The following is a 16,094-nucleotide window of genomic DNA, read 5'->3' on the forward strand; positions in this document are numbered from 1 at the left end:
ATGCACTTTTGCTTCATACGCACTTCCATGTTAGACGTCATTTTGTCAGATTGCCCCTCTGCTGTCTTCTCTTTCCCAGCAACAGAACAATGAAATATTGGTGGGAAGGTTCAGTGTCTACTGTCATACCATCCCCATTCACTTCCAACATCATTGGCCAACATAATAAAATAGGAGGCATTATTTTCGGAGCAGTCTTCATAATAACACTTCCAGCTAGACTAGCAGACTTTACTGGAACAACTGGCCACTATTGATGGAAAAATACACTTAAAACTTCACAGTGTAGGAGTGACTGCTCATCAGCTACATACAGTAGAAGTGGATGGACATTACATTCCCCGAAGAATCAGAGGATCTATGGAAACCAGCTACACTACTGCAATTACATTAAACTGCAATACTAATCTAATGAACATGTGCAAGTGAGGCATGCTTTATTGTTAAATTATACCAGTAGCAGTCTGTTCCACGCTCAACTGGGCATTTGGAAGTCAGGGTACGACAGCAATCTAGAAAATAAGGTTTGACATTTGTGCAAGGCATGCATAGTGATGAACCAATGAAACATTTCCTGCATTACATTGAAGGTACCTTCACACAGTTTTTCTTTTACCACAAGACAATTTAAGAGTGAAGATGCAAAAACATACGGATAACTGCAACCATGTGCAAAGTGGAGAAGATACAGACAGTAAAAGTATCCTTTGGACAGAGGAAAACCATGCTAAGGATCGTGGGATAATGGAAAAAAAGCAACATACATCAAACTGGATAGTGGTGTGTACATGCTAATCCAGTTTTAGGATGATTAGAAACATTTTCCTTACTGACAGATACCTATTTTCATACCAGATGTTAGTTACTTTTCTCTCCAGAAGTCCAAGAAGCAAGGGTAACTTCATGAGGTGAATATTTTGTTCAAGTGAACAAAGAAAGAAAACACACAAGAAGGACTGATGCAGAGTGTTTAGGGAAGAACATTCTCAAAAGGCAGAAAAGAGATAAAGAGTTTTCTGATGTTATGTTAATAAAATCTCTTTTCCTCACCTGTTGCCGTTATTCAGAGATGAAAGCAGACTCAGAAAGAGTAGGGCATTGAAAAAGGTCAAAAACTGCATGCAGGATGAGGGCTACACCGATACACTGGAGCTGAGACAGCAAAGTGAAAGCTTAAAGGCAACCTTCACCCACACCCCCACACCCCCAAAACTATAATTTCAGAGTCATCTGCTTTGGAAGTGTTAGTGATGGATCATTTCCCAAGCGTGAGCTGCAAGCTACTTGAATAACATTCATGATATCCGTCTCCCTGTGGTGTCCACATCAATAAAAGTAGATGATAAAAACTAAACACATTACATTCAAACAGTTGAATAAAATGGAATTTTCTCTTCTCCACTCCCTCCAACTGTTTTTGCGCCAAACATTCAAAGCCTTATTTACATTCATACAAAATCTGTTTACAGTCAACTTCACTGTTGAGTTGGTGATTTTTTTTTCTTAACACCAACTAAGACACAAAGCAAAGCTGGCCAGGTGTCTCTAAACCACAGAGCCAGCTGTTCCTAACCAAGCTCACAGGAAATAGCAAGGAAAATATGCAGTATTTGAAACATCTGGAATAGATTGCAGAGTCTTTGAAAATTGTGTTCCAATTCCCTTCCTCCTGCTGATGAGATTTCAGGCTACCAAACTGCTGCATCAACTATAGAGGATTAGATAACCCTACATATCATTTGTCTGAAAGAGAACTTTTCTGAGCTAGCACAGTAAAAAAACAACACACACAAAAAGCCAACAAGCGTCTGTAGGAAACCTGCTGTAGAATGCATTGGAGCAAACCAAAATAAATCTGTCGGATGACTGCTGTTTAGTTTAAGGAAATCAACACAGATGGAAAATTGTACTAGTTAACAGTGGCATAAACATAAAAAGGAATCAATATTGCATGCTTTGCACAGTTACATTAACCCATTAAAAGAAATGCCGTTACAGTATGTTACCATAAAACATGAGAAAAGTAAAAGAGACGATAGACTGACCTCTTTTGTCAACTAACTTGCTTGTAATTCCACAAATACTGGAGTACGAGGTTTTCAATAATAAAATAGAGAAAAAAAAAAAAAAAACAAGCCTAAGCCTTAATTAGCAAAACAAAGCACTGTTTTATTATCTGTTTCTTATTTCATAAGGACAATGGATGCAAAAGAACAGAGAAACCAACAGCTAAGTTTAGAAGGAACTTCTACTTAATTTTATTTTCCATAAAAAGCTGGGAAGTGAAGGTGCCCCTAAGGTTTTAATCACTTTCAGTATCTCTGAAAGATTAAGAAAACTAATAATGTAACCAGTTTACATATGCATATTTTAAACATTCATTACAGATACAAAATTGAATACAGCACTAACTCAAAACATAAACCTCATTTTTAATGTTAGTAATAAAAAGGCAAAATTTTAATATAAACAAACAACGACAACAACAAAAAAAAAACAACTGGAGGAAAGTATTTGTAATTTTTTCCCCAAAGGTGCAACCAACAACCAATGTATTTTGCAACTGAGATTCCAGTTGTACAAAGGACTGAGAGATGTATTCTCCTTCTTAGGTAGAAGCATAAATGATAAACGTTAAAGGAAATCAAATGTGCATTAACACTCAAAGTGGAGTTTGTGATCTTGAAGAATGTTGGCCTGGCAAAAAGCAGAGCTAGGACCCTGTGCTTTAGGAGAGCAAACATCCAGCTGCTCAAGGAACTGCTGAGTGGGATCCCCTGGGAAACTGTCCTTAAGGGAACGGGTACAGAACAGAGCTGGCAGCTCTTTAAGGACACCCTTCTGAGAGCGCAACGGCTCTCCATCCCCCAGCAGAAGCAGTCGAGCAGGAAAGGCAGGCGACCGTTGTGGCTGTGCAAGGACCTGCAGCTTAAACTGAAAAGAGGGAAATGTATAGAAGGTGGAAATACGGTTGTGTGTCCTGGGAGGAATACGGGGCTGTTGTCCATGTGTGTAGAGATAGGCTTAGGAAAGCCAAGGAGCAGATGGAGCTGAACTTGGCAAGGGATGTGAAAGACAACAAGGTACAGAGGCAGGAGGAGACAGGCCAAGGAGGGTGTTCTCCCTCTCATGAAAGGCAATGGGGAGCTGGCTTCCTCAGACATAGAAAAAGCTGGGGTACTCAATGAGTGCTTTGCCTCAGTCTTCATAGGTGGTCAGGCTTCCCATGTCTGCCAGGACCATGAGCCTCTAGGTGAGGGTGTGGGGAGTGGTTTCTGTCCCACTGTAACAGTGGAACAAGTCCAAGTCCTCCTCATGAAAATGAATGCGTATAAGTCCATGGGGTCAGATGATATCCATCCTAGGGTTCTGAAAGAGATGGCTGATGTGGTTGCTGAGCCGCTCTTCATCATATTTGAAAATCATGGCTGGCTGGTGAAGTCCCCGGTGACTGGAAAAAGGGAAACATTCCTCCCAGTTTTAAGAAAGGGAGAAAGGAAGACCCAGGGAACTACAGGCCAGTGAGCCTCACCTCTGTGCCTGGGAAGATCATGGAGCAGATCCTCCTGGAAGCTATGTTAAGGCACATACAAGCTAAAGAGGTGATTTGAGACAGCCAGCATGGCTTCACCAAGGGCAGATCGTGCCTGACCAATCTGGTGGCCTTCTGTGATGGAGTTACGGCTTCGGTAGACAGGGGAAGGGTGGTGGATGTCATCTACCTAGACTTCTGCAAGGCCTTTGACATGGTCCGTCACCACATCCTTCTCTCTAAATTGGAGAGGTGTGGATTTGAAGGATGGACTGTTGGATGGATTAGGAACTGGCTGGCTGGATGCAGCCAAAGGGTTGTGATCAATGGTTCTGTGTCAGGGTGGAGGCCGGTCACAAGTGCTGTCCCTCAGGGGTCAGTCTTGGGACAGGTGCTCTTCAACATCTTTAGCAATGACTTAGACGATGGCACCGAGTGCACCCTCAGCAAGTTTGTGGATGACACCAAGCTGAGCGGTGCAGGCGATATGTTGGAAGGAAGGGAAGCCATCCAGAGGGACGTGGACAGGGTGGAGAAGTGGGCCCATGAAAACCTAATGAGGTTCAATAAGGCCAAGTGCAGGGTGCTGCACTTGGGTCAGGGCAATCTCAGCTATTTATACAAACTGGGGGAAGATCTCCTAAAGAGCAGCCCTGCAGAGAAGGACTTGAGGGTCCTGGTAGACGAGAAGCTGGACATGAGCCAGCAGTGCGCACTTGCGGCCCAAAAGGCTAACTGTGTTCTGGGCTGCATTAAAAAAGGGGTGGCCAGCAGGGACAGGGAGCTGATTGTGCCCCTCTATTCAGCTCTTGTGAGGCCCCATCTGGAGTACTGCGTCCAGACCTGGGCCCCCAGTACAGGAAGAACGTGGAGCTCTTGGAGCAAGTCCAGAGGATGATCAGAGGGCTGGAGCACCTCTCCTATGAGGAAAGGTTGAGGGAACTGGGCTTGTTTAGCTTGGAGAAGAGAAGACCCTGGGGAAACCTCATTGTGGCCTTCCATTACATGAAGGGAGTGTATAAACAGAAAGGGGAACAGCTGTTTACAAGGGTGGATAGTGATAGGACAAGGGGGAATGGTTTTAAACTGAGACAGGGGAGGTTTAGGTTGGGTATTAGGAAGACATTTTTCACACAGAGGGTGGTGAGGCACTGGAGCAGGTTGCCCAAGGAGGTTGTAGATGCTCCATCCCTGGAGGCATTCAGGGCCAGGCTGGATGTGGCTCTGGGCAGCCTGGTCTGGTGGTTGCCAACCCTGCACATAGCAGGGGGGTTGAAACTGGATGATCATTGTGGTCCTTTTCAACCCAGGCCATTCTACGATTCTATGATTAAAGTAACCCCCAAAGAGATGATATTTAATAGCAAAGTAACGGTGTAAGTTAAATGAATACTGAGAGAGTGCAACACACTTTTTCCAATTTCAGAGCTTTAAAAGTAAGATTTCTTTTCCTTCATAGATTATTTCCAAAGTTACCTTGCATTTAGTTTATTCTTATGAAATGGCAGAGAATTTATTCTAAAACAAGCCTTTTTTCCTCTTTTTCTTGAGAATATCCTAAATAGACGTTGAGTTTATATCAAACTCAAGACTTTTTAAACAGAGCCAGTGTTAAAAATCAGGGAATACACTTGCAATACACTGTTTCAGGAACAAAGGTGCACACACAAGGATCCAACTGCATAATCCAAGACTACAGGTGCATGGCTGTCCATCCCTGCTAACATGAGCTCCATTAAGTAATGGGATCATACATACATAAGAATAAGGGCTTTCAGACTCAAGCCTTTTCCTGCTAAAATCCATGTGAAGAAAGCTGTGATGAGAAACAATTCAATGCCTTTACCTCAAAAATTACATCTAATAGTAACAATACTCAAATAGTCAAATTAACAAAAAAACTGCATATAGCTCTTATGAAGATTAAACAATTTGGAGAATATACTGTTACAAAATATATTTTGACACAGTTCCTAAGAAGCATTTTAAATAGTAATCTATGCAGAATTATTTACAGGGGACTCAAAGTGGGGTATCATCCTTAGGTAAACCAGTATACTGGTGTGAATTTGATAAAATATCAATGAATGCAAGTTTGTGACACCAAGAAAATTTTGAGTTTTAGTAAACTTAGCAAAATTGTTCTACATAATCATTAGATGAATCTAAATTATAGAAAAAAAATTGTGAACTGGTCAATCTAAATCATTTAATGCATTTCATTTTACTCAAACTTCAGATCAACAAGTCAGTGGTACATACATTTTGTGAAACAAGTTACCACTTACATGTGTCAGGTAAAATAAGCACAGATTAACCAAGTCTGACTGTACCTAATCTATACTAATAGGTGGTTTGTTCTTATTTCAGCACTATTTTTTTTAGTAAGCACATATGCAAATGTGCTGAAACAAAAGGCAGCAATTATAAATATTTATTAGAATGACCACAACTGGCACTTGAACATAAGCCATTCTGTCATTCAATTTTGAAGCTGTATCTTCACTAATTTGTCTTCTGTTTTTAGTAGTCTTCTATCCTATTAACTTGCAGGATTACAGATCATCTGGAAATTTCACACTGGTACAAGAAAGGAATGTCTGTTTGATGCAGTCTGGAGATAAAGAAAGAATTGTACTTCAGTTCATTGGAGAGATTACACGTAAGCAACACTACTAAATGACATGAAATGCAGAAGCAGCAAAGAACAGCCGTCTCTCCACCCATGTCTGGATGGTACAAATTATTGACAACTTACTATTTTGTCAAAGCAATGTTTCTAGAGAACACCTAAGAATATTTTAGTAGAGGTTACATTATTTCTTTATTAAAATTAATAGCCATTATACATGAAGTTACCTGTCTAAAGAAGAATAAGGCTGTTTGAAGTATGATAGTAATTAATTTGAACTTCTTGTTTCAAATCTTACAACACTTAAACAAATAGCATTTAGTTGTCCAGTTTTCTAAGGAAATTCCAAACCCCTTATCAACTCATACATCCCAGTGGTTGGAAATACTTACAGCTAAAGGAACCCATCAAAGTCAAACAGGACAACTCATTAACATCATTCAGTATTGAGTAACATATCAGTCTTTCATCCAAATGCAGAATTTTAGACAGGGATAACAAAGAATCACAGACCATGTTATCCTACACTCTCATTCTCTTCAAGGTAGTTTTCAAATACCATTTAGTCCTAGAGATTATTTTTAAAACCGTATTTTTACACTTCATTATAATGAAAGCTAATAGATACAGGTTTTCACAGTCTCCTTTGTATGAATTTCAATATTCTGAAAAGACTGTGTTACTTAAGAAAGTGAGAAACATGCTACTCTTATAAAAAGGTAATTCTGCCATGCAGATGCCACTTCAGATTGATAAATAATGATATACTGCAATTTAGTAAAGTTTAACTTACCACAGTTTCACAACATGTCAGAATAAAAAAAACATTGCAGCGATGTTAAGAGGTTCATTTCATGACCAAGAATTGTATCACATAGCACAATTATTTATTAGTGTTGTTCACCATATACCACTGTCTTGAATAAAAGGAATCATCTTTTCCAGGTAAATGCTTTTCCTTTTTCCCATTCAGATTCCAAAAAAATGTGTTGCTGTTTACGCCATATTTATACTGTGGCCAATCTCAATAAAATTTAGTCTGCTTTATCACTTCAAAAGCTGCTACTCAGTTAAAAATGCATAAATGCTGTGCTTTGACTTAAGTAAACTGCAAAGTAAAGGAGATGCTACAGTACTTATTTCTGGATTTAAATTTATCTCATCATGCAGTTCAGGTAAAAAAAGCAGAAATCTCCATTTGTGTTTAATTTACATAATGAAGTCCAATAGGTCCACCTAATGGATAGAAAGCATTAAGAGAGGATATGTGCCAGACTGATTAGTCAGCTACCTGAAGGATACACAAAGCACATTGTTGCATACACAATAATCATCCTTGTATGCGACTGTCTTAGGCCAGTCATGTAAAGAGAAGCAACACTTATCTATTGTTTGCATGTTCAGACTCATGTCAATCAGATTTATTATGCAGGCAGGGTTGGATATCAGGAAACACTTCTTTACAGAAAAGGTCGTTAAGCACTGGAATAGGCTCCCCAGGGAGGTGGTTGAGTCACCATCCCTGGATGTGTTTAAAAACCATTCGGATGTGGTGCTCAAGGACATGATTTAGCAGAGAGTCGTTAGGGTAGTATGGTTAGGTCATGGTTGGACTCAATGATCTTTAAGTTCTTTTCCAACCTCAGTGATTCTATGATTCTATGATCAGGTTGACTACTAAAGCCAGTTTTCCTACACAAAGGACAGTATCTTGATGGGCAGCAAATACTACATCTTGCACATGATAAACTACTAGTTCTATTGTGTTTTTGTTACTCAACATTGGTTCTGGGGAGGACTGGGGGTAGCAATGAGTATACATTATTTACTTTCAAATTTAATGATTTCAAGAGACTTAAGATATTCCCAAGTACGTGTAGAATAGATGCAACATTCATGACATGCTCAAAAATCATGCAACAGCAAGATGTTCTTGTTGTGTGACTGAAGGTTGTTTGTTTTTAAATGCAAATATTTCATCCAGTTTGTCTGCAAGATAAATCTCATCTCAACCTATAAACTGCTTACCTTTAATACAAGAAGAAGAATCTTGTTCTGTGAGCAGCTGCCATGCTTTCAGACATGTTTCTGACTTTAAGATAATTGACAAAGCCTCGAAAGAACAGGAGGAGTCCTGAAAGTACAGAAAATGAACAAAGTGAAGTATATCGACCTCAAACACCCCACTTAAGATTATTCTTAAAAATTCACGTTATACAAAAAACGGAGGCCTTTATGCATTACTTACAAATTTAACAAGCAAGTCTTCCATTTCTACTTTGTATTGTATAAGAATATATAACTATGGAATGTTTTTCAATTATTTTACACTTATTCTGAGTTAATGTGTCATCGACTACAGAGACTACAAGAAAAGCACTAAAAAGAGAATATATATTACACAGGATATTCAGATAAAACTCTTTAAAGAACTTACTAGTGTGTTAGAAGAGTATCTGAAGCACAAAACTTACTTTGGATGTATTTAAGGAGTCAAAATAAAGAGAACGCAGTACAGATTGTTCTCACAACAAGCCAATAATAAATTACAGGAGATTATGGCTCAAGATTAAACCTTCTAGAAACCTACAAAATGCACTTGTCCAAGAGGAATATGAAGAGCAGTCAATGCAAGGACAGCTACTCATAGTGTGTAACAATTTACAGTTCGTCAACTCCACAATTTACATTATTTCTAACTTTTTAAATTTAGACACACCCAGAAAAGCACTGTTGTACAGTGAACATCTATAGAGATGTATAGTTCTTTGGTCCGTTCTCCTCTGATGAATTAGCTTCAAGAGATTATTTTAGCTCTGTAGGATTCTCCTTGACCCAACAGATCAGTTTGCTCCCAAAGAGTTGGAGGTTGAAATCTGGCTTATACAGATAGCAGAGAGAAGCAGAAATCTAGAGAGAAACTCATTCTAGAACAGAATGTACTATCTAAGCAGGTCCATGTTCTTTTTTCCCATCCATATGTGAGAAAAAGCTCCCCAGCCTGCAGTTCAGACAGAGAAAACCAACTTGTAAATGTTCAGGGCAGAGCAGGAGAAAAAAAAAAAAAAAAAAGAAGCACCACCACAAAGGTTTGCTTTAACTAGCAGTTTATCTGGAGATATTTGAGCATGTAAAGAATTGTTTCACTTGCTACTTAAACACAATCATCTCAAACAGAATATGAAAGTACTCGAGGTACTAGTATTGTGAAGTGTTACATCTGCAGTTTCTATATGCTTCTAGTAACCAAGAGGTATATAGAGCACAACAGTAAGGGAAGCTATTAAGAAGCCTAATGAATATCCGTAAACTTTATTAAGAGGAAGATATATAAAATACAGAAAAATTAACTTTTCAATGTTTTAGGCTTTTCTTCTGTGAGATAAATAGATCAGAAGCAATCAGGATCTCTCTCTCTCAAAAAAAGGAATTACTTAACATTTTACTAAGATGTGCTGTTAGACTCAAAGGGAAGAGTGCCACCTACTGAACCAGCAGTTCACTATGCTTCCAGAGCTAGGAAATAAAATGGATAGTAGTACTCATCCTGTAAATCACTCTAAATTTCACATTCAAATCCCAAAATCCACAGTACGAAAAGGGGTAAAATGCTTGAGGTTTGGTATACCATCATTAAAAGTATACCCATCAAGTTCTGGTCTTCTGTCTAAAACTTTGAGAACAGGCAGACAGACTTCAGAAAAAGCTGATGTCATGGAAGCACTGTGATCAGAAAGCATGAAGCCATTCTTTTGTCTGACTGAGTAACTACTGATGCAGTATGCATTTCAAAGGACTGGAAAAGGACACTTTATAACCTACGTGCGAGGTACCCGACTCCACCTTCCTAAGGTCAGTCATATTTCTTAAAATGTTAAGGCTTGACATACAAGTACTTGGTATCACTCACTTTCACTGTGCATAAAACCTAGACACATTATGCAATTCTGCACCCTTACATCAGCATGAGCAAATTAAAAAGGACAAGTTACAGGTCTCAGGTACAATTACACATGTTGAACAATTTTCAGATGAATATTAATTGAATAGTCTGCAGTTCACACAGTAACATAATATGGTAATAACCTAGTGAACACTACAGAAATACAAACTGCATGCAAAACTATCAACAGCAAAAGAAAAGTACACAGATGAACATGTTATAGAACTCTACTCACAAGGACGTGGTGTATTTCAACAAAACATAAATATTTTCTTTAGCACTTACCAAGTACCAGAAATATCCACCACAGCCAGTACTGCCCATTGAAATATCCAGTAAAGTAATCTGAAAACTGCAATTTATACACAAGGCTTAGTAAGACAAATGACTCAGACACATTTAATGCTTCAGGCAAATGCTGGGAGCAGATAAAACAGTAAATTCAAGTTAAAATAATGTATTGTCCTAAAATGCAAAACCAGTGCAGTAGTTTAATATACAAGAGAAGCTACCAGTATCACATCAACTTTGCCAAAGTTATTTCAATACCTTTAAAGAGACATTATATATACATATTTGATATATACATATATACATATGGATATATATACATATATACATATATATATCCTGGCAAGTAATACTTGCTAGAATCATCTGACATTTTCTATTAGGATGAATCACAACTGACAATTTTTTTTCTTGCCATCCCAAACACATTACAGCAGCCTGCTGCTTCAGATATTAACACCAAAAGCCACATTAGTTTAATCTTATCAGACGGGGATGTTCTGCTGACCCCTCAAAAGAAGAGCTTTTGACCTTCTGTATACCCCCTACTGTTAATCGCTGCCAAGAATACCAGCCCCATAAAGACCTCCAACTCATTAAAGTCTTTTCATTTTCAAACTAGCATTCAGTTCCCAGCAGTGAGCTGAAGGCAACTAAATGAACCTTGAAGAGGCATTTCAACTGTTCCTGTTAGTGACCATGGTAGACAGTTTTGTCCTCTCTGATGTGGGAGGCAGCTGGAGGGCAGGGTGTGATGATGTTGGAGACAGGTATCTTTGCCTTTACCAGACTCCAGACTGCATGCTTCACTGATAAAAAAACGCTAATCAAATGTCTCCAAAGCATACATAAGAAATAGAACACAGAGATGTGTGAGAAGTTGCTTGAAGGAACTAAAAAACCCTTTTAGTAGCTTTTTATATTTCTCATATACCTCCATTCCTTCAGTTAGAAAACAGAATTTCAGTTTCAGTTAGAAACAGAATTGATAAGTTGAACTAAAGAACCAGTACATACTTTACCCCAATATACATACTGCAGTTTCTATTATTCAGCAGTAAGGATTATGCATTTTGTAAGTTCATTAAAACATCAAATTAATACTCAATTCCCAGAAAGATCACAGCATTATTAATCCCATTTCACCTGTTTCTCTAAGCATATATCCTTAAAAAAAAAAAAAAGAAACAAAACATACATTTTTATTTACTTGGAAAGATATCTTAAAATCACTCATCAATCAAGTATTGGCCTACGTGCATTACTCTCACTTTTTTTCAAGCAAAAGAAATCACTGTTGCAGAATTTACTGAACAACAAAACCAATTCTATTTGTTTTCTTTATATATATATATATTTTAATTTACACATGTGTAAAATAGGACTACTTAAACAATTTCTTTTCTTACTACTGAACGAAGAAGTGCAACACAAACCTTTTGAGGAGGTGGAAATAACGTAACAGAATATTTCTGTGCATATGTACACATGTGCATCACCATTAAAACAAACTTGTCAGCATATATTCTAGTTGCTTCTGTTATTTTCTGTAGAAAGGGATACGGCACAGGAAGATAACCCCCACTGAAAAAGTAGCCCTGAGGTCTTGGAATTGATCAGATCTAGTGTTTCCAAATTAGTAATAGATTATAGAAAAGATTTGAAATACAGGCTACAACTTAGTTATTATTTAAAGAAGTTCGGCATATGTTCATTTTAGTCTTATGAGCATATTTTCAAACAGACAAGAATAATAAAACTGATACAACAATCAAGTTCTGCCTTCTGTTTTGTATGCCTCAAGTAAAGTTCAAAAGAGCCCCAATGGATACGTAGTTAAAAAATTCACATCCTGTCCACTGAGACAAATTCCATTCCAAACGTGAATTCACTTAAATATACCAGAATCCCATCTAGTTTGGTACTGTTCCTCTGTCCTGGGGAAGATAATACCTTTCAGATGTAAGAAGGATGCAGGACATGTGCCATCCAAGGCCCCATGTAATCTCTCCTTACTACAATCCTTGCACTATTGCGCAAAGAGTAAATGAAGTTATGTTACTAGCATGTACAGGAGAAAAAAGAAAATAAGAGTTGGCAGCACATAGAAGATGACTAATAATCCAAGATCACCTTCACTAGGCAGGATGTGATTTTAACGTTGTGTCAGAGACGTGCGCAATTCAAGTTCAGAATCATTAAGTTTCATCTAGTATTCTCTAAGAGAAATTGCCTCTATTTAGTTAACATAACTTTCTGAAAGAATTTAAGCTGGTAAAAACATGACTAACTTCAAACTTGATTTTGACTCAACGCTGTATGTATGTACCTGGTTTTCTTTTCCCCTGTAAGATATAAGAAAGCAGTGTTGTTTTTGTTTTTGTTTTTTTTCCCTTGATAGGCTGAGCCACCACTTATAAATCTTTCTTTTAGGAAACTTTCTGAATAATAAAAATGATATTTTTATATTTGCTCCACTTATGCATGCTTTTAAGTATTTGTGCAAAGAATGAGTCAATCTACACTTATTTTAGAGGAAGTGCCATGTAAACGGTCGATCAGATAAAAATAGATTAAGCTTTATCATTACTAAGTACATATGAACATATAGCAAGTAAATTCCCTACTAAAGTGCAAGTTAGAAAAAGTTCTAGGCACTGAGTGCTGGAAATTAATATCCTTGTTTATAATGCCAATACTATGTATGCTTGGCTAAATTGTTATGAGTTGGTTCTACAAGCAGAATCAAAAAACATACCCGTACAATGAGAATCCATTTGATCAGAGAGAGACCAAATCCACAGATTGCACCATACCTTCCAGCTATGGTATTTGTTATACAGAAGGATAAACAAAATCCAATCCAGTTGAAAATAAATGCCACTATAAAATAAAAGAAACAGTAGCTTATGTTAATCTGTATAGCTAAGTAAACAGACTTAACATTAATTTCACTTATTAACTAAAAAGGACATGCTTACAGAGTCTGCAGTTCCCTTTTGGTAATTCAGGCTGTTAGATTACTTTGAACCTAGACATTCTCAATGGTATAGTCATTTAATAATAAAGTAAATGGTAAACAGGCTCTGACCTAATACTTTAAACAAGAGAACATTCCAACATAAAAGAAAGTAATACTTTGCTACAGAAATCTGACCAGACAACAGTAGACAAGAAGGGTGAATGCAAATAAAAGACTCGAGCATACATTTGGATTCAAACAGAAAATAACCTTGCTACAATTTTATAATTCAGAGTTATATGCACACGTCTGTGTGTGTGCCAAGCCTGCATATTCAGCTTTATTCAGTTTGAATAGAACAGAGTAAAAGCATCTGATCTTGCTCTGCAAACACAGTATATGAAGATAAGTTGAGAATTTGGTGTTTCATTGGTTACTGTTTTCTCTTTTAGATCTATATCCAAGCATCCTTTACATAGAAGCTTAAAAAAAAATGAAGCAATAAAAACGACATTGAGCAAGAGTACTACTGCTACTCCCGTTAATTTGATACAGCTCTCAGTAGTTACACAATTAAATGTTTCACATCTTACTGCTTATCCAGTTGACAAGCAACAATATCATACGTATGGACTTCAGTCTGTGCATTGGGTAAAGTGGAGTAATCCCCAATTAGGCAGTATACCAGCCTTGGGAGTGAGGGAACTAAAGAAAAGGCCACAGAACAGAACAGCTGAGAGTGCTAAAGGAAGATGACAACTCCCAGAAAGGACCAGACAATGTACATGAAGGAAATTAAGCCCACAGTAAACCCAGAAGACATCAAAGAGGCAGGGAGGAACAGAAGTAGGACAGAGGGGAGAACTCCCGCACACAAATCCTTAATGGACTAAGACCCAATACTTGGGGGCAGAGCAGTACATCACACAGGAAATAAGTCTGTCTTTGTAGTAAAAATCTGAACACACAGTAAAACTTTATGAACAGAAAAACTGTTTCTAGGTAATCCTTCCAAGTGTTTTTTTTATTTATTTCTTTGCAATTTAAAAACTCGTTACAAATCCTCCAATAACCACACTGAGTCGTGATGATTTTTCCACAAATGCAGAAATTGAATAGTTTGTAACACTGGAATTCCATTCACTGTAAAGAACTGAAGTTTCAAGAGAAATTTTGAAAGACTTCACATTATCATCCCAGTCCTTCTGTACAAGTGAGAGAACATCTCGCCTCTGATGATGATGAGAAAGTTTACTTTTATGTTAATTACTTTAACTGTTAATTATGTTAATAAAAAACCCTCAAAACTTTAAATAAACACTGATCCAACCCAGTATATGCAGAAAAGAAATAAACAGAAATAGTATTTTATTACGTATCAATTGCAGAACATGTTAGCAATTCTAACACTTACACAGCTTTCCAAAACAGACAACATTTACATTTGAGAAAGCTCGGACACACTGATCTGGAAGCAGATATTCCCATTTTTAAGCATGCTTTCCAAATTCACCATACTTTCAAGAGTAACAGATTTACAGAAGTTAGTTCTTCAGAGTGTCTGTTCCTGCCTCACCATAAGTAGTTACTGCTCTTCCCTTTCTCCTCGTTACTCAAGCTAATGATCATGACTGACTGTGGCTCTGACAGGCAAGCCAGTAAGGAGAAAGAAGACAGACGAGTTTCTAAGGGACTAAGCATAATACTTACCACTTTAATGGTTATATATAAATGTAAGGATTTATAGCACCTAAATTTTGTATATATTGTAAAAAATAATTTACCCAAGTATACAGGGAATTAAGTTCTTATAATCAATTTTTTAAATACAATTTTACTTTCCTTTCAAATTATCCTAATCAAGATAGAATCCACAGTCACCGAGTATCAGGAAGATATTTAACACTGAGTTATTTGCACAACTCCTGAAAGACAAGGCATCAACATTTTCCAGTATTTCTCACAGTAACTTTTTTCCCTTCACTTTACTCAGTGTGTTGTCCCATCAAGTTAGCAGCAGACAACAAAAATGGGAAAGAAAAAGCATAGACAGTCTAAAAGCTGTAAACTATGCAAGTTTAGTTTTTTTAGGATGTGTGAACAAAGTAGTGAGATTTGCCTTCTGTGTATGCTTCTACTTATTTCAAAGTAGAAGAGAAGGACTGACAAAACAAAGCATCTCTGTCTACAGCTCAGAGATCACTAAATTGTGCAAGCTTCTTGCTGCAAGAAATGCAACCTTCTGCATTATGCAACAACTGTTTCCTATTCCAAAGATCATATTCATATTTGATCCTAACTCTCAGCTACTGTCCTCCTCTCTTTAATAAATTTAAGATATTTAGATTAATTTTTCACTGGCTGCACTAAAGCCATGACTTTAGTCTCTTGCTTTACTGCTCTAACAACACACAACAAGGAGGACTGTTAAAGGTTGAAGTTTTCATTTTTAATACACTCTAGAAGTGACAACAAGGAGAGTAAGCGTATATGAATGTATTCCAAATTACATTAAAATAAAATAACCATTAGAGTTATTTCATGACAACAAAACTCATACTGAGCAACAGCTAAGAAGCTGCTTTCCAAAAAGTGCAATAGGTTAAAGTTTTGGTGCTTTCTGTTGGCCTTCAGAGCTGCAAGAGGACACTGCTGGCTCATGTCCATGTTATTCATCCATCACCCTGCCCTGTCCCCCCCCAAGTCCTTCTCCACAGGGCTGCTGAATGAATTC

At 37.5% G+C, this 16,094-nt stretch overlaps 1 protein-coding gene across 5 annotated transcripts in view; it reads right to left on the minus strand.

Moving 5' to 3' along the window:
- Positions 1-2,148: 2,148 nt before the first annotated feature.
- The window catches only part of NDFIP2 (Nedd4 family interacting protein 2), a 47,003-nt gene continuing 33,057 nt past the window's right edge, over positions 2,149-16,094 (minus strand). For 3 of the 5 annotated variants that reach the window (NM_001030820.2, NM_001397206.1, NM_001397207.1), the window contains 4 exons: positions 13,157-13,281; positions 10,393-10,459; positions 8,193-8,298; positions 2,152-6,146 (listed from right to left, as the gene is read on the minus strand). In NM_001030820.2, coding sequence (NP_001025991.1) covers positions 8,195-8,298; positions 10,393-10,459; positions 13,157-13,281 — 296 coding nt within the window. In that variant the 3' untranslated portion in view covers positions 2,152-6,146; positions 8,193-8,194. Of the gene's footprint in view, positions 6,147-8,192; positions 8,299-10,392; positions 10,460-13,156; positions 13,282-16,094 lie in introns of all 5 variants that reach the window. The other 2 variants (XM_046941358.1, XM_015275343.4) reach the window with 2 other exon arrangements.

Source organism: Gallus gallus, chromosome 1, assembly GCF_016699485.2.
Source record: "Gallus gallus isolate bGalGal1 chromosome 1, bGalGal1.mat.broiler.GRCg7b, whole genome shotgun sequence".
Lineage (NCBI taxonomy): Eukaryota > Metazoa > Chordata > Aves > Galliformes > Phasianidae > Gallus > Gallus gallus.